Source organism: Pezoporus flaviventris, unplaced genomic scaffold (assembly GCF_033815535.1).
Source record: "Pezoporus flaviventris isolate CSIRO_AGI_PZ_B2104156 unplaced genomic scaffold, CSIRO_AGI_Pfla_v1 ptg000002l, whole genome shotgun sequence".
NCBI lineage: Eukaryota > Metazoa > Chordata > Aves > Psittaciformes > Psittacidae > Pezoporus > Pezoporus flaviventris.
In genome coordinates, this window is record NW_026892550.1 from 69,361,872 (window position 1) to 69,387,621 (window position 25,750).

General features: G+C 52.7%; 1 protein-coding gene across 1 annotated transcript in view; it reads right to left on the bottom strand.

Annotated features, from left to right (window-relative positions):
* The window catches only part of LOC133274725 (adenylate cyclase type 10-like), a 28,277-nt gene extending 3,812 nt beyond the window's left edge, over nt 1–24,465 (bottom strand). The window contains exons 1-20 of the mRNA XM_061464278.1: nt 24,323–24,465; nt 14,888–14,968; nt 14,512–14,705; nt 14,100–14,204; nt 12,946–12,984; nt 12,249–12,392; nt 10,618–10,823; nt 10,096–10,189; nt 9,696–9,781; nt 8,947–9,135; nt 8,712–8,833; nt 8,001–8,077; nt 7,524–7,713; nt 6,563–6,615; nt 5,133–5,286; nt 4,250–4,442; nt 3,631–3,717; nt 2,924–3,204; nt 2,139–2,275; nt 1,478–1,603 (exon numbers count right to left, since the gene is read on the bottom strand). Coding sequence (XP_061320262.1) covers nt 1,478–1,603; nt 2,139–2,275; nt 2,924–3,204; nt 3,631–3,717; nt 4,250–4,442; nt 5,133–5,286; nt 6,563–6,615; nt 7,524–7,713; nt 8,001–8,077; nt 8,712–8,833; nt 8,947–9,135; nt 9,696–9,781; nt 10,096–10,189; nt 10,618–10,823; nt 12,249–12,392; nt 12,946–12,984; nt 14,100–14,204; nt 14,512–14,705; nt 14,888–14,968; nt 24,323–24,465 — 2,701 coding nt within the window. The remainder of the gene's footprint in view (nt 1–1,477; nt 1,604–2,138; nt 2,276–2,923; nt 3,205–3,630; nt 3,718–4,249; nt 4,443–5,132; nt 5,287–6,562; nt 6,616–7,523; nt 7,714–8,000; nt 8,078–8,711; nt 8,834–8,946; nt 9,136–9,695; nt 9,782–10,095; nt 10,190–10,617; nt 10,824–12,248; nt 12,393–12,945; nt 12,985–14,099; nt 14,205–14,511; nt 14,706–14,887; nt 14,969–24,322) is intronic.
* Nucleotides 24,466–25,750: the final 1,285 nt, after the last annotated feature.

A 25,750-nucleotide genomic window follows, 5' to 3' on the forward strand; every position in this document is an offset into this window, starting at 1 on the left:
GGCTGGAGGCACTGCAAAGATTCGACGCATGAACAGGATAGGCTTTGGCCCTACACTGGCCACTTCTGGGCAATTGCAGCCCAGGACAGGTGTCTGCACAATGGCTCCGCTCCTACTGGATTTGCAGTTCACAGGGCCTGGGAAAAAGTGAGACACTCAACAGACACACTCCCCCACTGGGATAGGGCAGGATCCAGCAGGTACATGCGTCCCACAATGTGCCCTGCCAAACCTGGACTAGGTTTTTGCCAGCCCTGCAAGCAGGGAACAGACAACTTTCACCACCTCAGAGGTGAACTCAGAGCTCCCGAGAAAGGTTGTCTCAACTCAGCCAGACCTTACTCTTCTTTTCTTTGACTTTTCTTCTTGGGTTGCTTTGGGCAAAACAACTTAAGAGCAGGAATGTTTCTTCAAGGTTCATACAAATGGCTACTGACAGACAGGAGGGACATTCAACAGTCATTGACAGTTCCCCTGGCTACAGGTGAACTTCCATGAAAATCCACAGGAAAGTGGTTTATTTTTTTTAATTACGTGTGTCTTGGGTTCAGCAGTAGCAGTCATTTTTCTCCTTCTTAGTAGCTGGTGCACTGCTGTGTTTTTGACTTTAGCCTCGGAACAACGCTTGTAACACCGATGTTTTTAGTTGTTGCTAAGTAATGTTTAGTCTGACCAAGGATCTTCTGAGTCTCATGCTCTGCCAGGGAGGAGGGGAAGCCAGGAGGAAGCAGAGACAGGACAGCTGACCCAGACTAGCCAAAGAGGTATTCCATACCACAGCACATCATGCCCAGGATGTAAACTGGGGGCAGTTACCAGGAAGGGTTAGATCACTGCTTGGTCGGACTGGGTATCGGTTGGCAGGTGGTGAGCGGTTGTATTCTCTTCCCTTGTTATTTCCCTTATCATTATTATTATTGGTGGTAGCAGTAGTGGTTTGTGTTATACCTTAGTTACTGAACTGTTCTTATCTCAACCCATTGGAGTTACATTCTTTCCATTCTCCTCCCCATCCCTCCGGGAGGGGGGGTGGGGGGGTGGGGGGGAGTGACAGTGTGAGATGCGTGGCTGGGCTTAAACCACCACAACATGCCATGAAACCACTGTTAGCTGGGGAACTCAAAAAGAAAGTAGCAAGATAGAAGCTGTGTTCAAAGGTGAGTCAGAGGCAAGTCAAATTTTTGTCCCAGTAGAAGATTTGCTTCTGTGAGAAAAGGGAGTCATTTTAGTGTTGCATCAACAACTTTTCCTCTTCTACCTGCTGCTGGAAAGCAACCAGCAGGCTCAAGCTGCTCCACACACAGGAAGGAAAAATGGTTGCCCACAATGCCAGGACTGTTGCTGGTTGGAGCAGAGCCACCTTTTCCAAGGACAGCCCCAAAGCTGAGAGGGTGACTCTGCAGCACAGTGATGCCCAGCCTCCCTCCAGCCCCTGCGGCACAGCCAAGAGCCAGCAGAGTGGCTCTCTGCCCCTCACCTTTCAAGTTACTGGGCAGCATGGTGCTGTCCAGGTTCACGCCTGGCCTTACAATGCAGATCATGGCCGCAGCCCCTGCTCTGGACCTTGAGCTTGCTGTGAGGGATGACTCCAAGACTGCAAAAGCTAGGTGGAGCAAGAGAGAAGGAATGAGGCAATTTGCAAAGTGACCTGCAGCCTGAAAATGTTTCCAAGTTCACCTGAAATAGTCCAAGGCCCCTTCACACCACACAGTACAGGTGCACTGACCTGCGGGTGCTGAACATGCTCTCTGAGCAGAGCAAAATAGTTTTCACTGGAAGTTTCCCGCTCCTGGCCCTCACCTCAAGCTGGAGTTTGTTCTCAGTTAAGCTAGCATTTGGCCAACATAAGTTCTGTGCTCATGAGAACGTCTCACGACCACAACCTACGTGGTCCAGAACCATTTCCCCTGAGGTTTAGCCCCAAGAACTGAGGCCCCTCCAAGCCACAACTTGTGAGCCACTGCTTTGGCTGTCCTGACAACAAGGCACACAGAAGCCCGTGCCTCTGCCAGGCCAAGTTCTGCATGATCTGCTGCAAGATCTTACTCTGCCCCTAATCCATGGGGCAATGAAGGGGCAAGTTTGTGCTGTAGGGAATGCAACACAGCAACTCATTAGTCAGTGGCAAAGGTTCTTACTGTTCAGGTTCTCCCAGCTGTCCTCTGCTTTTTCACCCCACTTCTTGGTGCGGAACAAGAGCATGTCGTTGCAACGAAGGAAGTGCACCAGCTCCTCCAAGTAATACGGGATCCCCAAGCTTCTTTGGACCAGGAACCTGGGCAGGAACAGATCCAGCAGTGATCAGCACAAGAGAAGTAGAATCATAGAATGGGTTGGTTTGGAAAGGACCTTAGGATCATCTAGTTCCAACCCCCTCCCATGGGCAAGGACACCTCACACTAGACCATGTCGCCCAAGGCTCTGTCCAACCCGACCTTGAACCCTCCCAGGGGTGGAGCATTCACCACATCTTTGGACAACATGTTCCAGTGACTCGCCACCCTAAAAGGAAAAACAGTTGAGGTGGGTAGCAAGCCACTCAGGCATAGCTGGGGAGCCAGCATCTTTGTCACAGCTACACCTCACTTCTGAAAGGGAGGTCCTCCTGCTGGCATGTGGTTTTTGGCCCCCCTGAACCTCCAGCCTTTGCTGAAGTCCCTGGGGAAAGACTTGCAGACAGTGCCCAAAGCACAGAGCAGCAAGCCCTGCCTTTCCTCTCCTCAGGAGCTTAGGTGCTCTCTGGCAGCAGGGCAGACCTCTGCCCCAGGGAATCTGCCACACAGCCTGGCCACTTAGACCAAGCCCTTTTCACACCCCAGATATGCTTGGCCTTGGGGGTCTTCCTCCCTTCCTCCTTGTGAAACAGCAAAGGGTTGGCAGCTCCTATGCTTTGTGTCCAGGGAGCTCCCCTGCTCCAACTTACCTCACTAAAGCCCTAGGGATGCTGACCACTCCAAGGTCCTGGCAGAGCTTCTGCACCACAGCTGAAGGTTTCAGCTTCTCTAGTTGAAAGCAGATGATTTTATGGGACATCAGGTTGTTTGCTGTGGCTTTGTGAAAGCTCTCGGTTCTTGCAAAGCCGGGACATAAGCTCATGACCATGAAGACAGAGATGTTCCAGAGCAGAGGTGCCATGATACTCCAGGAGGCGGGGTCAATGAAATGGGCATTGTCGATGACAAATATGGCATTTCTGTCAATGGTCTGGAAAAAAAAGAGTTGTTCTGAGGGGAATCCAGTGGATTCTCAAGTGTCTTACAGGGAAGGAGATTTTGCCTCTGTCTCTTGAGAGGATGCTCTCAAGTCTCACCCCAACCAACTCCGTGCTTGGAAGCTTCCCAATGCCTAATTTCTTTGAGATTTTCAGGTCATGCTTAACATCACCTGCCCTGCAGAAGGAGGGAGCTTGGGCAAGGGAACGCAGAATTCTCTCTCCTCCAGGGAACGCTTTAAGGGAGGAAAGTTACTAGTATGCTTGTCGGGCTATGGAGAGAACATGGGGGGTTTCTCAGGCCCTAGAGGGCAAGGACCAGGTCCTCCCACCCACTCACACTGCTGTGGCGCAGAGCCCAGAGCCAGCAGGGTTGTTTTCCTCCTCTGACCCAGAAGGAGAAAAGGAGAAATGCTCACCTTCTCTAGCACTTTTGCCCAGGTTGAATGCAATTCCTCTTTCCTTTGCATTTCATGCATTTGGCGAACCTTGTCTGAAATGGGAAACTAGACAGAAAAGCAAAGTCAGGGAGAAACATGTCTCCAGGGCTCGCTACACCTACCCACCAAGCAAGATGGCAGAGCAAACCCTCCCTGCTCTGCCTCAGCACCTTCCCTCTCCCCAGCACGGGTGCAAGAGGCCACAGTGGGACTTCAACTAGAGCCTAAAGCAGAGGCTCAGGCAGAGCTGCATCTTGGCGGTGGGCTGAAGAGCTGGTTCTCTGACTGTGGGATCTTGGGCTGGCTGGAGCAGACCACTCACACAGCAATGACCTCAGCACAAGGTCAGACCCAGCCTCATTCCAGTGCTGCTTCCAGAATGCCGAACAAGGCACCAGGCACTGCCAGATGCAGCGCGGGACATTAAGTCACCACATACAGGCAGCCCCCGGGGCCAGGAATGGGAAACATGTGCTGTGACCCCCTGCAATCCCTCCCCCTGAGCTAAGGCACTCCAGCAGCCTTAGAAGACTGCTGAAGAACCAGAAGGGCTCAGGAGAAAGCCTTCTCCAGGGTCAGAGAGGCCTCTCGCTCTCACCTTGACAAGGAAGATGTCATTGAGGAGGCAGTAGTTGCTCTCTTCGATTATCCCGTTGAGATTTGTCCGTAGCACGTGCTCCCTGGCACTGCACGATTCACACTCATGGAGGCCCATCACCCTGGCCATCAGAATACGCATGGCAGAGAAGGACTGCCTCACGTTGACCTCTAGCAGTTCCATGCCAAATACCCTGCCATGCAAAAGCAAAAGGCACTGAGATCCCCAACGGCCCAAGTCTTCTAAGACAAAAGAGCTGGAGTTGCCTTTAGGGGGAACTCTTCAGCCTCCCACTTCAAAGTGGTACCGGGAGTTTCACTCCTTGTAAGAGAAAGGGCACAGAGAGGCAGTTGCTGCCAAGCCACTGGGAGAGCTAGGTCCAGACCCCTTCTGGTTTCTGCAGCGCTGGTCCATGTCTCCCTACCTCCCTACTGCAGAGGGACTTGCAGAGCTAAGAGGTGATCATGGAGCAAGTGGAGTTTGCCTTTGGGCTCCAGACCTTAGCAGTCTGCCTCTCAGCCACAGAGAGGCTTTTCTGGCCCAGTATTCCTTCTGGGAAACAGTCAGGGGGCAAGCAGGGCTTCTGAGACAGGCCACCCTGCTATATGTTGCATCTGGAATCCAATGCAAAGCACCGAGTTTGGGCTTTTTCCTTCTATTTGTGAAGGAGGAAACACCACAGGTCAAGAAGCACCTCCAACACCCCAAAGAGACAGGGGTAGGAGCAGAGCACGCAGGAGATAACTATGGAATGCCTCCATGAGGCTTTTTGAGGAGGCTTCAGTCCAAGGCCAAGGCACACTGGCCAAGGGGCTGGAGCGTTCCATGGCTCTTAGGGATGGAAAGAAGCAGTGTCCCAAAACTACAGGACAAAACCCTGTACCTGCAGCCAGCAGACTGGCCTAACTGGGACAGGTGATTAAGTAATTGGCTCTTCCCAGCGCCCCTTGCGCCCTCAAATGCCAGTATGTGTCTTTGTCCAAAACGGTTAGAGGCTTCCAAGCAGTTGACAAAGAGGTCAATCTCCTTCTTCCGACCTGTGAAGACAAACAAGAAAATGAGCTGCTGGGGCATGCTAGAAAGCAAAGAGCCGTCCCTTTGGCTGGTACCCTCCACCACAGCTTCCCTCCCACTACCACATCTGGCAGCCTACGATACCCCTGCTGCCTTCCAACCCTCTTGTCCCAGCTTTTGCACCTCTGCCTTCCTCAGAGTGGTAGCGGATGCCCTGTCCCACAGAGATTCAGACAGCCCCATGCAAATCCCCCCTCAGGGATCCAGTACAAGGCTGGAAGGGATGATCTGAGTTGCTTCAGGCAGCTGTGTCCCAAACAGACTTAGAACATCTTCTCCTGGCTGCACGACTGGCCACAGAGCACATCAGTGTTGATACACAACCGTGTTTTAGTTCTTGCTGAAGAGGGCTTGCACAGCATCAAGGCATTTTCTATTTCTCATGCCACCCTGCCAGCAAAAGCAGGCTGGGGGTGCACAAGAAGTTGGGATGGGGCACAGCTGCAACAGCAGACCCCAGCTGGCTTATTTCATTGCATATGATGCTGTGCTTCGCAAGAAAAGCTGGGGAAAAGGAGGAGGAAGGGGGCACATTACGAGTTCCTGTGTTTGTCTTCCCAAGTCCTTGATACACATGTTGAAGCTCTGCTTTCCTGGGAATGGCTGGACACCTGCCTGCCACCAGGAGGCAGTGAAAGAATGCCTGATTTTGCCTGTCATGGATGCACAGCAGCTGCTTTACCTATTAAGCTGTCCGTATCCAGTGGGCTCACTTTTACCCTTCCAATTCTCTTCCCCATCCCACTGTGGGGAGTGAGCAGCCGTGTGGGGCTGAGTTCCCTACCGGGGTTAACCCATGACAGGGCCCAAAACATCCAGCAAGACACTGAGTGATTAAAGGCGTCCGTGATGCTTGACTTTTCCATGTTTACAAGCAGATGCTGCCAAGAAAGCACCTCTGAGGAGTACAAGGGGGAGAACCAACCACCAAAACTCCCCATCAGTCTAGCAGAAGGAAATCTCTTTCCTGATCCCAAGGATGTGGGACTGGTTTAGCCCCCAGGGTGTGAGCAGCTTGAAACAAACCTTCCTATCAGGTCTGGAGCCTGCCTGGGATCACCGAGCGCCTCACCCTGCTTCCCACCCCAAAGATATCAACTAAGTAGGCACTGAGAGAGCCAGCACTTCCTCAGGGCCTCTGCAGGCAACATTATCCCCAGCAAAACCTTTTCCGTTCCCAATACATGTTACTGAGGGGAAGAAACTGGGGTTCAGAAGAGCAAGGCATTCTCCACATACCCAGCAAGGAGGCGTTCTCTGGCATCTTCATGGCAAGAGCCATGCCAAATATGCTAGGAGCAGGGGAAAAAGAAAGTACAAGTCAGTTAGCTGGTTAGAAGCCAAGGGACATCAAGAAGCAGCCTGGCATGGAGGGGCTGGATGTGCTCCTCAGGGTACCTGTTTTTCTTTCGAGCAGCATGTTATCCCCTGCATGCTCCCCCCCACCAAAGTTCAAGCTGGCATGCTGAGAGAGCTTTAAGCATTAAGAAACCCAACAGCCACACCAGGACAAGAGAATATATTGAGAGTCCGTCAACAGAGGCCAGACCCAGAGACATGTGAAAGAAGCAAGAGTGAGCTGCTGGTTAGCAGATATCTTTACTGCGTTGGCCAGGAAAAACCGAGAGTCTTGGAAACAAGGACCCAATGGGCTGGGATTCCAAGCACCTGGCACCTCTGGCTTAAGTCTTCCTGTATTTTCAGAGACTAACATTCAAACCATCATCCAAAAAGAAGGTCAAATCCTGGCCCAGAGGAAGAGCCCAGGTTTGAGGAGGAAGACATGATGAAGAATGTCCTGAGGGTCCACCTTTATCCATGGGAACCAGACTGGCCCAAAGCTTCCCACTCAAGAGCAGCTAGGACAAAACCTTCTTGGGTCAGCATTACCAGGGCATGTGGTAGAGCGAGCACAGCACGGAAAGCACAGTTTGAAAGCCATTTGGACAGAGCCTGAAAGCCAGGTTGTGTCTACCAAAACAAAACCTTCCCCATTCCTGTGGTTTCACTCCCACTCTCCCAGCAAGAGGAAACAGCAGGGAAGAGAGGTAAAAAGCCTCCTACACCAGGGCTTCTGACCGTCTCATCCACAGTGAATGGAGAGCGGCTTCTGCTCTCTCTGCAGAACTCCTCTATGCTGGCCAAGCTGGACCCTTGATGCCACCATCCCCTCATCCAGACTTCTCAAGAGGACACTCACCTGTTGGTGGTGATCCCCACATATTGATAGACAGTGACAGGATGTTTGAAGCCTTTCATCTTTCTCTCCGGCAGCTCCTTGAAGTAGCAAGAGGGCAGCCCAGAGCTGGCACAGGTTGTGGTATCACAGGTCACCAGCCCAGAGTAGCTCATCATCATCCGGGCTGCCAAGTTCACCTTCTGGCCAATGACTGCCAGAGAGATGAAGAAAGAGCACACAGTGATGTACCTGTGCCACCAGCTCCACAGTGCCCTTCCAGACCAACGGCTGCCCTACATCCGACACCCGCAGCCCCACAGTGGGTTAAGCAGATCCCAGGGGAACAACCAGCTGTGGAGCCCAGTGTCCCACCCCAGCCCAGGACTGGTGCTGCCTGGGCCATTCCTGGCTGGTTGTTGGACAGGCACTCTCCCCAGCCTGTCTTCCTCTTCCCAACAGCTCACGCCAGTTTCCCACACCGCACACACGTGCTTGTACCTGTGTACTCGTGCCTCAGAGGGTGGCCAATGAGGCCACAGAACGCCATCCCACTGGTAACAGACACAGACACTGTCCTGGCACACAGGGAAACAACACGGCTTCAGAAGCGCTCCAGGTGCAGTCCTGCCCACCCAGCTTCATCTCTTCCCGCATCTCCCCTCAGCACTAGCCTGGGCCACTGGCCATCCTGCCCTGCCAGCCTGGGGTTCGGGGTACAGAGAGCTCAGGGCTGTAAAGGACCCAGGCGGCAAGGACAAGGAACAGGGCTTAGAGCACAGGCAGGAACTTTTGGGCACTTCTCCTGAGACCCCCTTCCCTGAGCTGTGACCTGTGACCAGTGGGAAAAGAGGGAGGGAAGAAGGTGCCACAGCGTCACTGCCTGTGATGACAGCAATGTAAGATCAGGTGTCTAGGCCCCATCACTGTTCACAGGCCAGTCACCCAGAAGGTGCTGCTTCTGGCACCAAGGAGCCTCTCGCCTTCACTAGGGCTCATTCCAGCATGGTGGCTAGCAGGGTGTGCTTGGAGACACTCTGCCTGGCTGCCCAGGGATAAGCCCAGGGGTTGCCTGCCACCTCTCAGGGCACTGTTTCCTTCCTGCCAAGGAAGGGAGGACAGGGGAGGGTAAGCTAGACGCAACACTCTTTCTTCCTCTGCTTTACGCTGGCCCAGGCAGCATGCGCTCCCTCAGCCCCACCAGACACTCACCCTGTTTTTGCAATGATCTTGGAGCACGAGTTGAAGATCTGAAAAGCACTCTGCAAGGCATGAATGCTCTCATGGGCCAGCTTTACTCCAGGGAGTCCGAACACACAAAGGAATGTACAGCCCTGCCAAGGACAGATGCAGCACATCTTGCCACAATGCCTAAGAAGGAACCTTCCCCTCTTGCTCAGTATCCACCCTCTTGGGTTGGGGGGAGATGATTCCACCTCACACTCACTTTGTCAAACAGGAAGACTTTGTTCACTTCACCCTTGTGAGGACAGACGATTTCCTGCATCAGGCTGCTGACTTCACTGAGGACACTGCGGAAAGATACTATGTCCTTTGTATCAAAATTCAGGTGGAGGAAGAGGATGGTGACTGGCCGTAGCTCACAGAGGAAGTCCTGCGGCACTCTGTCTTCAAGCTGGAAGACAAGAGCATGACGGCTTCACAAGCCTGCTCTCCCAGGGGCTGCCCACGCCAGGTACAAAGGGAGAGCTGGTGTCCTGGCAATAGCAGGTACTAGTAGGGGAAGAGAAGATCCTCCTCTCGGTTTAAATGGTCGGCAGGCTGCCCAGCTTGCAGCAGTCAGATACCAAATCAGAACACAAATGACAAAGGCGAGAAGGGCGCTCCGGTAACACCCCATCTTGGGACAGTTACGGACATGAGTGGTGACACTGAGCGATGCTCATGGGGCTTCAGTGGATTCTCCCCTCTATCCTGCCATCACGTCCACAGAACATGAAGAGCCATACCCACAGAAAAGACAAGAGATGCAAATGTCTGCCCCACCACCCATCTCTCTGAGGACAACTCATCCAGTGGTGCAGCACCTGTGCCCCTTGGCCCAATTTGCCCACATTGTCATCTCGGGATGCATTTTCTTTGTTTGGCTTGCTCTCATGGAAACTCCCTCTCTGAATGCACCACTTCTTCTGCCCTGCAAAAAAAGCAGCCCCAGCAGCAACGGCCCAGGCGTACCTTCCTGAGAACAGCTTTTGGGATGTAACTAAATATGTCTCCCACATCAGTATCAGGGTTCAAGAAAAGAGCAGGCCTGACAGCATCTGCGGAGAGGAAACACACATGGTTGCTGTGGGAAGATGGGACTACGAGCTGTTGGAAAGCAGGGGCTAGCACTGGCAACAGGGGAGAGACTCCTGCGTTTGCTTGTGTTGCCACCTGCAGGTGCTTAGGGCAGAGCTGTCCCCTGGAAGGAGATGGCAGCAGCAGCAACTGCCCCAGCTGATGCACAAGAGGGCCAAAAGCATGACTGCTAACTGAGAGGGGAAGAGGGGAGCGGTAGTTCATCCCTGACCCCTGCAGCAGCCAGGCCCCACGTTTCCAAGCAAAACCAAAACAAGGTGAATCTGGCACTCACATTCGTTTTCCGTGAAGCAGCACTTCTCCTTCTGTGGAAGCTTGTCTAAAACATTTTGGCATTCCGACAGAGACATCTGGTTCATGCCCGTAACCTGAAGGTACACAGAAGGAAAGCACTTGACACTGGCTTCTCCAGGAGTCCCAGGGGACAGATCCTGCCCTCCACTGTCACTGTCCAGAAAAGGGGAGAAGAAGCCTATCTGGCTGGACAGGACAGCAGTGCTTCCTCAGAAACCCTGGAGCTGAGCAGACGTCTTCCAAGCATCCCCCAGCTGTCAACAGCTCCGTGACCCACGGAGGACACTGCTGGTGGGGCCAAAACTCTTCCAGTGCCTCCTGACCCCTCAAACCAAGCAAGCCCAGCCCAGAGTTACTCCTAACATAAAAGGACAAGAGCATCAGCTGCTCTCCCCTTTCAGAGCTACAACTCTCTCCACATTCAGCTCTTCAGCTTTCTGAGGCCTCCCTCCTTCAGGTCCAGGTCCTCAGAATGGCTCTAGATGCTGTCCCATCCACCTACCTTCACAGCTGTTTTGCCCGCAATATGGCTGGTTCTGAGCCTGTGCTTCTCACATAGCTCCCAGCAGGAGGCTGAGAGGACAATTTCACCTGCTTCCGCAAGCTTTTCGGCCTCACAGACATCCTCCAGGGCCTTGCCAATGACACAGAAGTACTGCTGCCTCTCGTCTCCAAACCTCAGGTGGTGCATATTCCCTGCAGAGATCCCTGGGAGAGAGAGAGGGAGAAGCAGAGCTCTACAGCCTCCAGCATTTCAGCTGTTCAGAAGCCAATCTGAACCCCAGTGGGGAGATGGTCATTATGGAGGGGGAGGGCATCCTCCATCCTTCTCGAGGGGCTACTGACACAGGACCCTTAAATGGGTGTTAAGAAATAGACAAACCAAGTGGACAGTGACACTGTGTTGAGAGTGCTGGCTGTCTTAACCTGCCCCAGAAACCCAGCAAACCAAGCCCCTGATCACCGCCCACCCCCTTTACATGCAGGCGGGTTGTAGCTGTCTGCTCAAGAAAAACTACAGCCTGCAAAACCCTTCTCACAGCCTTAAGCAATGCAGCTCTCCTTTGCTCTTTGTGAAAGGCAGGGGAGAATCCAACACGGAAAAGGATGCAAAGCTGCCTCCACCTGAAAAATGAAGGGATAAGTTCCTCCTGCAGGCATCTGGCCGACAGCAGATGCTCAAAGACCCCAGTATTCAACCTGACACCTGCTCTTCCTTTGAGCTTCACAGAATCATAAAACCATAGAACAGTGAGGGCTGGAAAGGACCTTAAGATCACCTAGATCCAACCCCACTGCCATCTCGCACTAGACCATGTCACCCAAAAGGCCGCCAAATTGGTCAGGCAGGATTTCCCCTTAGTGAAGCCATGCTGGCTGTCACCCAGCACCTTGTTGTTTTTCATGTGCCTTAGCATGCCTTCCAGGAGAATCTGCTCCAAGATTTTGCCAGGCACAGAGGTGAGACTGACTGGTCTGTAGTTCCCTGGGTCATCCATTTTCCCCTTCTTGAAAATGGGGGTTATATTTCCCTTTTTCCAGTCGTCAGGGACTTGACATGACTGCCATGATTTTTCAAATATGATGGACAGTTGCAACTTCATTCACCAGCTCCTTCAGGAACCGCAGACGGACTGCATCAGTTCCCATGGGTTTGTGCACATTCAGGTTCTTAGGATGATCTTGAACCAGATCCCCTCCTACAGTGGGCCGAAGGTCTTCATTCTCACAGTCCCTGCATCTGCCTTCCAGGACTTGGGTGGTGTGCTCAGAGCATTTGCCAGTGACGGCTGAGGCAAAGAAGTCATTAAGAACCTCAGCCTTCTCCAAATCCAGGGTAGCCAGTTCTCCTGATAGCTTCTGGAGAGGGCCCATGTTGCCCTAGTCTGTCTTTTTATTTGCTACATACCTATAGAAGCTCTTCCTGTTATCTTTCAGATCCCTTGCCAGGTTTAATTCTAACTGTGAACGCACACAAACCCAGTGGTCTGGTGTCCAACTACAGGTGGCCCCTTGAATGCTTGCAGGAGATGCTTTCCTTTGGCGCTAGCCCCAGGCGGGGATCCCCGCATTCCCTGCCAGTGTGAAGCACAGGAGAGTGCCACAGATCTGCACCTGGCACAGCACTTGTACCTATCTTAAGTCGGAATTTCTGACCCACGAGCATGTCATGCCTCCGGTACTTCTTCTGGATCTGCCAGCTACAGTGCACCACAAGGCTGATGGTCTTGGCCATCTCACTGGGTCTTGCTCTCCACAGCAGCAGCACAGCATCCCCTGGGGAAAGCAAGGGAACGTCAAGGCTCTGCTGAGACCTGACTCTCCCTGACCTACGCTCCATGGCAGGGACAGCAGAAACCAGATGACGTGCTGAAAAAGATGGACTTGTGGGAGGCCATAGGCCTCTGGAGGACCTCTGGACTCGCTGGGACTCCTCCTCCTCTTGCGGCCTGGCAGCCTGAGCTGTGCTGTCACCAGCCCGTCCCTCCATTCCCCCGTCCCCCCGTCCCTCACCAGCACTCCAATAAATGCCTTCGGCTTCACCTTCTAGTAGGTCTCCTCCTCTCAGTGCTGCCTCTGCCCTCACCCCCAGCACAGAGCCCTGCAAGCTGAGGCAGAGGGAGGGGAGCCACCACCCTTGCCGAAGCCAAACTGCAGGCCCAGGGTGGGAAGAGAAGCCTGGAGAAAGGGCGCTGCAAAGGCGTATGAGAGTGGCCAGGAAGATGGCTCAAGGTGCTGCACAGAGCCTCTGAAGGAGGACAGCAGAGCTGCCACAGCAGTCCCGTGCTGCAGATTAATACCCATGGGCATCATCATCCTAAGTACGTACCAGCAAACTTCAAGATGTCACCTCCAAGAGTCAGCATGTCTGGAGACAGAGGGAAGGAAAGGAAGAGTCATGTGGACACCTTCTTCCATAATCCACAAAGGAAGCCCCCGTGCTCAGAGCGGAGCACCCAGGCGACGGTGCACTATCCGGCACAGCTTAGGAAAAGCACCACCCTGGCCTGCCTCCCAGGCTCCCAGGGGCTGCAGCCCTGGTACCTGCACAGAAGGCACAGAGGCATGGCCTCAAGCTGCCACCTAATTTTCAGAATGGTGGAGGCTGGAAGGAACCTCTGGGGTCCATCTGGTCCAACCCTGCTCTCAAGCGGGGCAGAGCCAGCTGCCCAGGACGCTGGCTAGATGGCTTTGGAAGAGCCAAAAGAGGAAGATTTCTCAAGCTCCCTGGCAATCAGTCAGTCACCTCTCACAGCCAAAAAGTGTTTCCCAACTTACAGAGGGAAACTGCTGTGCTTCAGTGCGTGCCCATGGCATGGCCTCTGGTCCTGACAATGAGCACCACTGGAAAGAGCCTAGCTCTGTCTAATCTGCTCCCTCCCTTGAAGTTTTAGACACATTACTGTAAGATCCCCTGAAGCCTTCTCTTCCCTAGGCTAAACAGGCCCAGTTCCCCCAGCCTTTCCTTGTAGGAGAGATGCTCTAGACCCTTCATCCTCTTCGAGGCCTCTTCTGCTTTTCTTTACAAATGCTGCCAAAGGGGTGTCCAGAATGTGCTCATAATCAGCTCAGAAGGGTCAAGACATCCCCTGAGAAAATGGGCTTGGAAGGGTCTCTGTCTCTCCCTGTCTTTCCCACACAACGCCAGTGCCAGCATGTCCAGGTCACTTGTGCGCTGGCACTTGCTTGGTGCTCTCAGCCTGCTCTGGGCCCCCAGGCACCATGGAGCTGGGTGTTCCCATCAGAAGCACAGAGGTGGCTGCTGAGAAAGTGGGTGCCTCCTTGGCCACAGTGGGGAGCAGAAAGGACCTGCACTTGTCCTGACTTGCCAGGAGAGCCTGGCTGTTCTCACTGTTCCTCCAGGCCACAGAAAGTCCCAGCCCTTCCAAGGAAGCAGGACTAGGTTGCCCAGGATACCAGCCTCCCCATTCCATGAGCAGCCCTATGGCCTGCCGCCAGGCAGTCCTGCAGCATGGCTCTTACCCTCCAAAACGTCACACAGGTAGTGATTGAGGTCTTCCGCCAACTCATCAGTGCCTCTCTGTGAACCACCCTTCCAGATACAGTGCTCTGTCAAAGAGGTGAAATCTGTAACAGAGACACCCAGAAATCAGGAAATGAATGCCCTGGGGACCAAAGGACCTGGCAGCCAGTTCCACACTGGCCAGCCGGGGTGCCCAGCCCGGCACCTTCCCATGCCCCAACACAGTGTGGGTTGCAGCAGTGCTTAACCACCCATGATAGCCCATCCTTTTTGGGAATCCCAGCAGAAGACCTCAGCATTCATTATGGCCACTCACTATCAGCAGCAGGGGCAGGGCTCCAAAGGGCCTGGTGTGTGCCAGAATGGCTCACGTTCCTCGATGTCACAGTTGCTCCTCCCTGCGCACCCTACCTGAAATATCTGCAAAGAGCAGCACTCCGTGGACTGCCTGAAAGCTGGTCCCGAGGTAGTCGCTAGAAACAAGGCTGGGGAGAAAAGCTGCTGCTTTGTCCAGCTCTGAGCTGCAACGTTTCCTCTCCCAGGAAGAAGACGCCATCTGCACCCTGTGGTGTCCGGGGTACCTCAGGATCATCTGCTGTGCCCAGCTGGGAGAAGAAATATGACCCCAGTGCGCCATGTGAGGTGCCTGCATGTGGGGCAACTGTCCCTCTGCCCACAGGGTGGCCACAGTCACTGGCAGTGGCCTCCTCAGTAGGTCTTTGCTTCCCTGTCAGCTCTCCGCACACATCACAATGAGCTGACAGTGACATTCTCTGCGGGTCATCACCTTTGGAACTGCTGCCCCGTGGCCGAGGCTTCCTCCTTGACACTGGGCCACTGGCTGGAGGTGGCCAGCACCACCCCATTGCTTGGGGACAGCACCCAAGGGAGGCACATGCAGACCTGCTGCAGTGCCTTGCACACACAGCTGTTTGAGAGCACTGCTCCTTCCCGACAGCGGAATAGCTTGTCACCGTTTTCCCAGTAGTCTTGCCCGCTTCTTTTTCCAGTGCTCCCTTGCTGCTGCAGCAAAGGGAAGGGACAGTGCTCTCTGGTCTGGAGACAGGAGGGGGAGAGGGACTGGGAACCCTTGCTGGGCTGTATCTGAAGAGCACCAGGCAGCATGCAGTGGGCCACCCAGAAGTCCAGGACAGACTCCAAAATGGTGGGCATGTTATCTGGCAATGGAAGTAGTTAAGATTTTGTAAAGGGCTATGTGTATGAAAGCTTGGGGATGTTGAGTTTACACTTGCAGGTAGCAAGGAAAAATGTTTCCTTACTGTCCTGGGTCCAGCAGTAGCCGTCATTTTTCTCCTTCTTAGTAGCTGGTGCAGTGCTGTGTTTTTGACTTTAGCCTCGGAACGACGCTGATAACACCGATGTTTTTAGTTGTTGCTAAGTAATGTTTAGTCTGACCAAGGACTTTCTGAGTCTCATGCTCTGCCAGGGAGGAGGGGAAGCCAGGAGGAAGCAGAGACAGGACAGCTGACCCAGGGGAACAGAACAGGGGTGAGCAAGTGGCCCCGTGGTCCTTAGCTGCCGGCTGGGTTGAAACCATGACACATCTCCAGTGCAGACTTCCCTCCTGCCTCTCAAGGGGCTCCATGATGTTGGCTCCACGACACAGGCTCAAAATGCCAAAATTAATATTTATGGGGTAGAAGAAGGTGAATCCCATTGGTTGCAGATGCTGTCCCTACGTTAATATTTTTTTTCCTCCCCATAAAATCTAGTCTTTAGGTGCTGTTGCAGAATGACTCTAAGAGCAGGACCATAGAGTTCTGGAGGACTGTGCAAGCAAGGCAGGGGGTGGCCCCCACAGGTGGCCGGAGATCGGACCTGGGAGGAGAATGTGGAGGAAGCTGTGGGGGGGCTAACCAATACTGTTGTGCCAAGAAGGAGTGGCTGAATACCACTCCTATATATATGTGAACTGCGTCACAAATAAAGCAGAAGCTGCTTATCACCCATATTGGGTTAGCGTGTCTGCTTTTCCTCGCCGCTTACAAATGGCGCCCGAACAGGGACGCAGACTACAGGGCCCTGGTCGCTGGGGACCCGGATTACAGGGCTCCGACTAGCGGGGACGCGGAATACAGGGCCCCGACTAGCAGGGACCCGGGATACAGGGCCCCGGTCGACGGGGACCCGGATACAGGGCCCCGGTCGACGGGGACCCAGATACAGGGCCCCGACTAGCGGGGACCCGGGATACAGGGCCCCGACTAGCGGGGACCCAGATACAGGGCCCCGGTCGACGGGGACCCGGATACAGGGCCCCGACTAGCGGGGACCCGGATACAGGGCCCCGGTTTAACGGGGACCCGGATACACGGCCCCGCTCGACGGGGACCTGGAACGGCGAGTGAGCGGCGCCGGCGGCAGTGGCCGGGAAGCGCGGGCAATGCTGCTGCGGTGGCGTGACGGACCCGGGTGCTCGGACTAACCGAAAGGAATCCGCCGCTGGGGCGAACCAGACACTGCTGCGTCGGGAGGCCGATCCGGAGACCGAGGTTACAGGACGACCCAGAAGAAGATGATCCGGAAAAGGCTGGCCATGAAAATGGACCGAGAGGTAGCCCTGGACTTATTACAGTGCTTTTTATAAGAGCGGGGAACTGAGCCCTGAACTTTTTACAGTGCTTTTTATAAAGCGGGGAATTGAGCCTGAGACTCTAAAGCAGCTAGCAGGTCTAGCGGCTAGGGAAGGCTAAGGGATTTTTTTTGCAGATCCTAATACAATATTTGAGGAGAGTGAGTGGCGAAAGTTTGGTGATGAACTATTTGACTCAGTGCTTAATGATTATAAAAAGGCAAAGAAACTCGGTAAACCACGGAGGGAAGTAATGAACTGTATAAAAAGATACAAGGCAGAAAAGAAAACTGCCGCGGTAGCAACGGAGAAACTAGGAACAGACGTCCCCGGTCGGTTGAAACCGGGGGAAGATTACAACTCGTTCCCCCCCCCCAACTCGCGGGAGCACAGGGTTTCCCCCCACCCCCCACCCCCACCCCCTTCCTTTTCTCCCCTTCCATCAGAAGGTGCCGCGGAGGAGGTGCAACCCCCTGCTCCCCCACCACCCCAGTTCCGAAAGTAGGGACTTTGAAAAGGACAGAGAAAGTATATTAGAAGGTATACGTATGATAAATGCCGAGGAATCCGAAAGAAAGAGGGCGGTGCCTCGGCGCCGGATCGATTGCGGCGCCACTTTGAAGCACGCAGTAGAAAATAGGGATCATGCGCGAGCGGGAGATTTAAAGGAACCGCGAGCCTCTCCAACCCACTATGCCCTAGAGTGAAAAAATTTTTAACTCAGTCACGGAGGAGCCAGGTCTGCAGATGGCTACATACCGAACGAGATACATCTGATAAGAAAGACACAGCTGCGAGCAACGGAGACCCCGAGTTCGGCGCAGGATCAGCCCCCGAATCCCCTGAATCCGAGCCAGATTTATATCCTCTGCTTCCAGACCCTGACTCTTCGTCTCCCGGGTGGGTCTGCTCAGACTTACTGGCCCTGGAGACGCTCAGTTGTAACAATGGATAATCAAAGAGGTGAACATTACCGGGGAATTTTCTGCAATGGGCATCTTTGCATATCCTGTGTTTACTACACAGCAGGGGGCTAAAGAGTGGGAAGCTCTTGATCTCAAAATAGTTAAGGAGGCCTGACAAACAGTGACCACGTATGCGTTACAATCCTCTTATACTCAAGCTGTGTATGTTATGATTTTTTCTTGCAACTGACAGGGGGAGCCCATACAGTTTCTCTGTGATACTCATGTACTAGAAGTTGGTAAATATAAGTATGCCCAGGTTTCTATCAACCCTTGGAGACCTCTGTAGATACTGCTGGCCACTTCTTCCAGCACAGGCTGGCCACCTGTGTCGGAATGAGTGTGCATTTTGGTCAGTATAAAAGCCCAAGCCTCATACGATGTGGGGGAGGCAGAGCCTCTGCGGGGACGCCCGCTAAGGTTGAGCCTGCCACCTCGCACTGCAGTGATGCTTCTCGGAGCTGGTTTGCTGTTAGTCTCCACAGGGTCCTTGTGCCACGTTCTGTACGTGGGACTGTAGTGGGAGTAATGATGGCTTTTGCAGGGACTTAAAAAGAGGGGGGGAGGGAGAGAGAGTAATGATGCTGCACTTAACCTGTTTAACCCGTCTACTTCTCAAGAACTGAAGAACTGATAACCTGGGGGAGGGGGTATATTGGTGTCCTCCTGCCTACAGGTCCATGGTGACTGCCTGCAAAGTTTGTCAAGCCTTGCCATGAGCTGGACAGACGAATGGATAAACCTGATGCCTCAGCTACAGGAGCTGACCGTGATTACCCCAAGCAGAATGAGATAGAGGAAGAGAAAGAACAAATAACTGCAAAACATCACTTGGGGGCAACTGAAAAGTAACATCCTGAATATGTGTGCTTGTAAAATAGCTATTATTAGAGGTTGTGATTTTGTGTATAAAACCACCTGTATTTACTAGCTAGTTGCTAATAAGAAACTGCACCTTGTACTGTATAGATTTGTCACTTGTAAAAGAGATGTTAGAGTATGGAAATTTGCAGTAGCTGCTAGAAAATGCTAAGGCAAAAGCTAGAAAAATTTTAATACAATGGTAGTGTTATAAAGCAGGTGATGGAACAAATTTAAGAGGGGGGGAGAATTCCACTGGTAAGAAATTTCTTTGGCTAGTCCCTCACTGCCATCAGCATCTTCAACATGCTGCTGCACCCTGTAACAGTTACTCTGCTAATGTAAATGTGTGTGTGCCTTGCTGTAGTAGCAACTTGTTACTGGATGAAGCAGGTGAAACTGTGCATTGACAACAAGGTGCAAGGACTGAGGCTGACCAAATGCCTGCTACCACAATCAAGGGCAAGACTGGGTTGGCTTCTGTGTTTGCCACCAAGAAGAACCTTTAGCTCCGCTGTTGGCTGCAACCCAGCAGGCGTGGAGCGGTGGGGACACATGCCATGCCAGACCTTGATGTGAAGGATCAGAGAGCTATACAGCCTGTTATCAGAGAGCCATACAGCAGAAAAAAGGGGCAGGCCCAGGCAGCCTCTAGTTGGCGTATGTTGGAAATATAATCTAGCCCGGATCCCCTGCTCAAGTAGAGCCACCCAAACCATATATAAAACATAAAGGGGGAAGATGTGGAGACGGTGTTCTCACAGGAGAATGCATAAGTGGTACATAAACTTTGAATAGTCCTGAAAGATACAGCAAGGCCATGGGAGGCCCGAAGAAGCTTAAGCAAGCAAGGTAAGAGGCTGGAATTCACCAAGTTAATGAGAACTGTGGACTGTTGGCAAGCTTTCAAGGTTGAGTTCTCACAGCTGTGTTTAAGCAATTATATGTTAGTCACTAAGGGTCTTCAAAACATGTATCCAATCATAATATGCCAAATCACTGTAAGTGCTTCAGCTCAACTAAGCAGACTGGGTTGCTGAGTTGCTAAGCAGACAATTCTACATCGAAGGCAATTCCCGATTTGTTTTAATGTTGACTCTGTAAGACATGCAACACTGCAGAACCTTTTGTTGTTGGAACAGGGACATAGATGTGAAGAGTCTGATGGAATGTCTTGTATGAGTCTCTCTGATTATGTTAATTCGATGCACGCACAGCTGAGAACCCTGGCTCAGCTTACCCAGCAATAGTAAATGAGCAATATCCTAAGAATAACTAGATGGTTGTCTTCACGGGGCATTACAGGTTGAGTCAGACACTGCTGTTTAAAAGTATTGCACTTATGTATCATGATTAGGTTAATCATCGTAGCTATTAGACTTGTTTATAGTTGTGTGATAAAACAGGTGAACAGAATAACCCATAATGCCTTGCTTGCACAAAGAAAAAGGGGGGAATTGTTGCAGAATGACTCTAAGAGCAGGACCATAGAGTTCTGGAGGACTGTGCAAGCAAGGCAGGGGGTGGCCCCCACAGGTGGTCGGAGACCGGACCTGGGAGGACAATGTGGAGGAAGCTGTGGGGGGGCTAACCAATACTGTTGCGCCAAGAAGGAGTGGCTGAATACCACTCCTATATATGTGTGAACTGCGTCACAAATAAGGTAGAAGTTGCTTATCACCCATATTGGGTTGGCCTGTCTGATTCTCCTCGCCGCTTACAAGGTGCCACCAGTTCATTTCCCCAGTTAATTCTTGAATCCTCATGAAAAATAACGTAGTAAAGCTGGGATAACCCCAGGAGTGGAGGAGCAGGCTTGCCTGTGCTACACGTTCCCTGCATTGAGGGTCTGTTCTGCTGCAGGTCTGATGCTGCCAGACACAGGCAGGGGTAGGCAGGATCAAATGCAATCATTAGGCATGTTTCATAGGATTGACCAGGAAGAGTCATTCCTGCGTGAGAGGCCAGGCCGGGACCTTGTTGAGAGCCACAGAGTGGCTGGCACATGCCCTTTGTACCTGGGGGGACGTTACTGGGGTCCATTTGGGGGCGTTTCTCTCTCCAACCACAGCCAACACCAACCAATGCCACTCATCTTCACTGCTGGAACCCCACCAAGGTCGAGCTGGTCCAGTGCCGAAAAAACATCAGGGCTCAGAGCTGTTTAATGCAGAGGGGAGAAGGAGATGAACCCCAAGCAGTGGCTCTTACACAAGAAGTAATCAACTCTGCAGCGATGCCTTGCACTATTTTCTGTTTTGCTCTGTCCCAGAGCACTTAAATCAATCCAGTTTAGTCTCACTGCTTCTCAGGTTAAAAATCCCCCCTAAGACAAAATCTTCCAGCTTTCAGAGGGGGAAAATCTGGGAAATGACCCCTCCAGGATACATTCACACTGACCTAAATGAGGTTAAAGCCGCCTGCTGAAGCAAGAAAGTGCAGGCATATCACGCAGTGCACTGATTGATTACTATTAAGACCACACAGACATGGATATTTTCCTTCCCGCTTCTCCCAGATCACTTTGCCAGGATCCCAGTGGCACCCAACAGCCAGACCACGCACATAAAACCGACAAATGAGACTCTTCATCAGTATGGTGTGCTGGGTTCAGCAGTAGCAGTCATTTTCATCCTTCTTACTAGCTGGTGCAGTGCTGTGTTTTTGACTTTAGTCTGAGAATAATGCGGTAACACACCGGTGTTTTTAGCTGTTGCTAAGACACCTCATGCCATCAAGGCAGAGATGTAACATACAGATGGGCTCGTGATCAAGGGGTGAACTTAACAATGGACACTATTGCCAAGGTTATTCATGAGTGTGAAACGTGCTGCAGTTAAGCAAGCCAAGCGGTTAAAGCCTCTTTGGTATGGAGGACGATGGCTGAAGTACAAATATGGGGAGGCCTGGCAGATTGATTGTATCACACTCCCACCAACCCGCCAAGGCAAGCACCATGTGCTTACCGTGGTGGAAGCAACCACCGGATGGCTGGAGACACACGCCGTGCCCCACGCCACTGCCCGGAACACTATCCTGGGCCTTGAGAAACAGATTTTGTGGTGACACAGCACCCCACAGAGAATTGAGTCAGACAATGGGACTCATTTCTGGAATAACCTTATAGACGCTTGGGCCAAAGAGCATGGCATTGAGTGGGTATATCACATCCCCTACCATGCACCAGCCTCTGGGAAATCGAACGGTACGATGTTAAAAACTACACTGAGAGGAATGGGTGGTGGGACTTTCAAGCATTGGGATACACACTTACCAAAGGCCACCTGGTTGGTCAACACCAGAGGATCTGCCAACAGGGCTGGCCCAGCCCAGTCAGAACTTTCACATACTGTAGAAGGGGATAAAGTTCCTGTGGTGCACATGAAGAATTTGCTGGAGAAGACGGTCTGGGTTATTCCTGCTTCAGGTAAAGGCAGACCCACTCGTGGGACTGCTTTTGCTCAGGGACCCGGATATACTTGGTGGGTGATGGGGGAAGATGGGGAATTCCCGTGTGTACCTCAAGGAGATTCAGTCTGGGGGGAAAACAGCCAATGAACTCAATTATATGCTGTTGCCTGGTATATAACACTTTTATAGCCCATCAGCTGGATGCCCATCCCCACCACTCTGGGCTTTGAAAAGAAGAAATGTGCTGTCATGATCATCAGTGGAGAATAAAGTCATGGGAAAAGCCAGCAGCAGCAGCAGAACTCTCCTCACGTCACCATCAACTGACCCTGACTTCCCTCCGACCATCATCCCAACAAGGAATGAACTTTGACAAAACCAGGTGAGCTCAGGGGAAGCAGGGGGAGGAAGAAGGGAGAGGAAAGAGCGAGCGGCTGTGTGGTTCTGGGTTACAGGCTCAGCTTAAACCACGAAATACGGTTATTACAGTGAAGGATGATGGAACGGGCTAACACTCAAACCGGGATGGAGGAATGCCCTAAACCGAACCTAAGTAATTTCCTTAAAAATCATAAAGAAACAAACTGGGGAAGTTGAAGGGGGAGAGAGCAAGGCGGGGGGGAGGGGGGGGGGTGAACCCCAAAGGTATGAAAATAGCTTGGGTGCTAAAGGGGATCCTGCTGAGCCACAAGACCCACCCATTCCTTCCTCTGAACATACTTTCTTGGTGTTTTACCGGCTACTGCGAGGTAACAGCTGTCTGGGGAAGCAATATTCACCCTTCATGTGGGAAAAATGGAACTCTATCAATAATCAAGGTAACTGCAGCCTGCAAAATGCACAGGGAAGAGGCAAGGCCAGTCATGCTGTGCTTGAAGCTTCCCTGAAGCTGTTTGTTCAGGTCAGCTCTTCCATCCGCTTTGTCTTTCCCTCAAACCCAGGTTTCAAGCCCCTTCCCCAGTTACCCCCAAAACCACCCCACGCCACCGTCTCCCACTCAAACCTTCCCCTTCCACTGTTCCACAGGTTCCCAAAACCTTTATTTCACACACAGCCCTTTCCACCCACTTCCACAGCCCCACACACTCTCCTCAGGGAGAGGCACCCTCCCCACACCGCAGCTCTGAACCTCTGCAGCCACCTACAGGGCTGGGAGCAGCATTTTCGTTACGGGAAACCCCTCTCATTTGGAGCTAATGTAGACCTGCAGGCTCCTGGAAATCTGGGAGCAGTGTTTCCCTCAGGAGCCCCCATCACCTCAACCCCTCTCTCGTCCGGGACAGCCTTTCCGTTGTTTCCACCTTCTTTCTGCACCTCAGCCCCGGGGCATCCCCTCAGACCACTCCAGGGGGCGGAAATACCATCTCAGATTCAACTTTTCCATTTTACATCTCGCTCAGGAGGCTTGTTGTCCTGAAGTTACCCTCAAGTTTTGCTGCGGCTGGAAATGAAACCACCTGTAAGTGGCCATAAAGCTGCCAGCGGCATGGACCAGCACCCTTCCGGCAACGAGACTACCCGTCCTTTGGAGAGGCAGCTCTCTCGACGCCCCAGAGCCCAAGGCTGGTATGAGCGTGGCTCTCTTACCAGGATCCCTGCCCAGCTGCAGAGGACTGGATGTGGCTGGGCTGGATATCACACTGGGACTCCCACCCTCAGCCACTGACACGTGCTCCCACTGTACCTGGCAAAGGAAGGTGGCTCTGGTAAGCTCCTCCAGGAGCTGAAACCACAGCCCTGAGCACAGTGAGCACGCAGCTTTTGCTCTTCATGTCACAGAATCATAGTATCCCAGACTGGTTTGGGTTACAAGCGACCTTAAAGCTCATCCAGTCCCAACCCCCTGCCACGGGCAGGGTCACCTTCCACTAGAGCAGGTTGCTCCAAGCCCTGACGAGCCTGGCCTTGAGCACTGCCAGCGATGGGGGAGCCACAGCTTCTCCAGAAGAAAGGACCTCAGCTCATGGCCAGGGGAAAGGCCACATCGCCCAAGGCCTGGCTCAGCCGGTAACTTGTACAGGTGCTGCTGGGGCCAGCCAAGTGCTCGGTTGGAGTCTCATGGCCCTCGCACCCCAGCCCATCCGCAGCGGGGCGGAAAGCCGCAAGTGGCTGGGGCTCCAGGCGAGGTTCAGTGCTCAAGGCGGTGGAGCTGGCCCCTCGCAGCAGTCTAAATGCACCAAACAGCTTGCCTGTGCTCCTGACTGTGAGGATGGAAGGCACGGACCCAGAGGTAGAGTACAAGCTGGATTGCTTATTACAAGGATTACACGACATTTATACGCTTCCAAGCAATTAGCCAAGCACCTCTGTGTCTGCCTTGCGGTTACGTTTACGACATCGGGCAAAAGGTGTACCTGATCTTTCTTATCAACATCCTCTTTCCAGTTCTGACATCCTTGTTCCTTCCCGCAACGCGGAGGTGGAGGCGGCACGCCCGTGCTCTGCAGCTTCTTGTCCCGCCGCCACCAGGCGCAGCCCCTCGGCCGGAGGAAAGCCGCCGCCGCTGCCTCCGCCCGGTTCTCGCGGGAGCGCCATTTTCCTTCCCGTCGCTTCGCCTCGTGACGGACGGGATATGTAGCATTCAGATTTTGGGGCAGGTTTACATCACCTTGATTTTCTGCTGCTTTTTTAATGTTTCTCCACATGTCATGCGCTGCGTCTACCTGAGCCGGGCAGGGCCAGGCAAACACTGGTGATGGCTCTGGGATGGGCAGCGAGTGCTGCTGACAGCAGCCCCAGAGCACCCAGAGCAACAGGAGAAGCCTCGCTCGACCCTGCAGACCTCGCAGCGTGCGCAGCAGGACCCCAGGCACGAGCCAGGCTGGCCTCGCCACACGCGACGTCACAAGGGGGGGTCAGTGCACCCTGTGCCCTGGAACCGGCAGATCCCGCTGCAGCCGCCCTCCGCAGGGTCCTGCTGACCCCAAAGAGAAGGCCCCGGCCCCCAGGACTCTCCCAGCCCTGCAAGAGGCCGCACAGCGGCAGCACTAGCAGTGCTCCACTGACTCTGGAGCGAAGGAGATCAACAAATGCACACGTTCAAGAAGTTCCAAGGAAGGCCGTAGGGCATCTGGGCTGTACCAGTAACACGTGGGTGAGGTGAGACACTTCACTTGGACTGAGGATGGGAAATGTACAGTGTATACACCAGATGGACATGTCAGTGAAGCTGTACCTGTCAGTCTGAGGACCCTTTTTACCATCAGGTGACTACCACTGCCGGTAAAAAGTACTGGAAGTTGCTCATTTCCCTGCCTCCAGGTGTGAACTTCCACCTCATGGCTCTTCTAACTTGTTAAGACTTGGATGATATTGAATGCTTGCAAAGGATTTAATCCAGGGAGCCACTGGATTTGTTTAGATGAGACCACTGGGCTGAAGATAGTATTCATAGTATTAAGTGAAAACTAATACATGCTTTTATATAATAGACTTCTATAATGCAACAGGATTTTAAAAGCTCTTTTAAAATGACTGCACTTGGCTGGAAAATCCTTGCGAAAAGAGGTAGATAATTTTAAAATCAATTTAAACAATAAGTAAAATGGAAAAAAAAACAACAAAAACCCAACAAAAACCAACCAAGCCCAGCAAATACTCCCAAATAAATGCCTACTTCTCCTGTCCTTTCCCTTCTCTGTCCTGCTCCTTTTGATGCAGCCCAGGATATGGTTTGCTTTCTGGGCTGTGAGCGCACACTGAAGCCGGCTCAGGTTCAGTTTCTCATTGACCAAATGCTCAAAAGGAACATGACCAGCAGGTCAAAGGAGGGGATCCTGCCCCTCTACTCTGCTCTCATGAGTCCTCACTTGGAGTATTG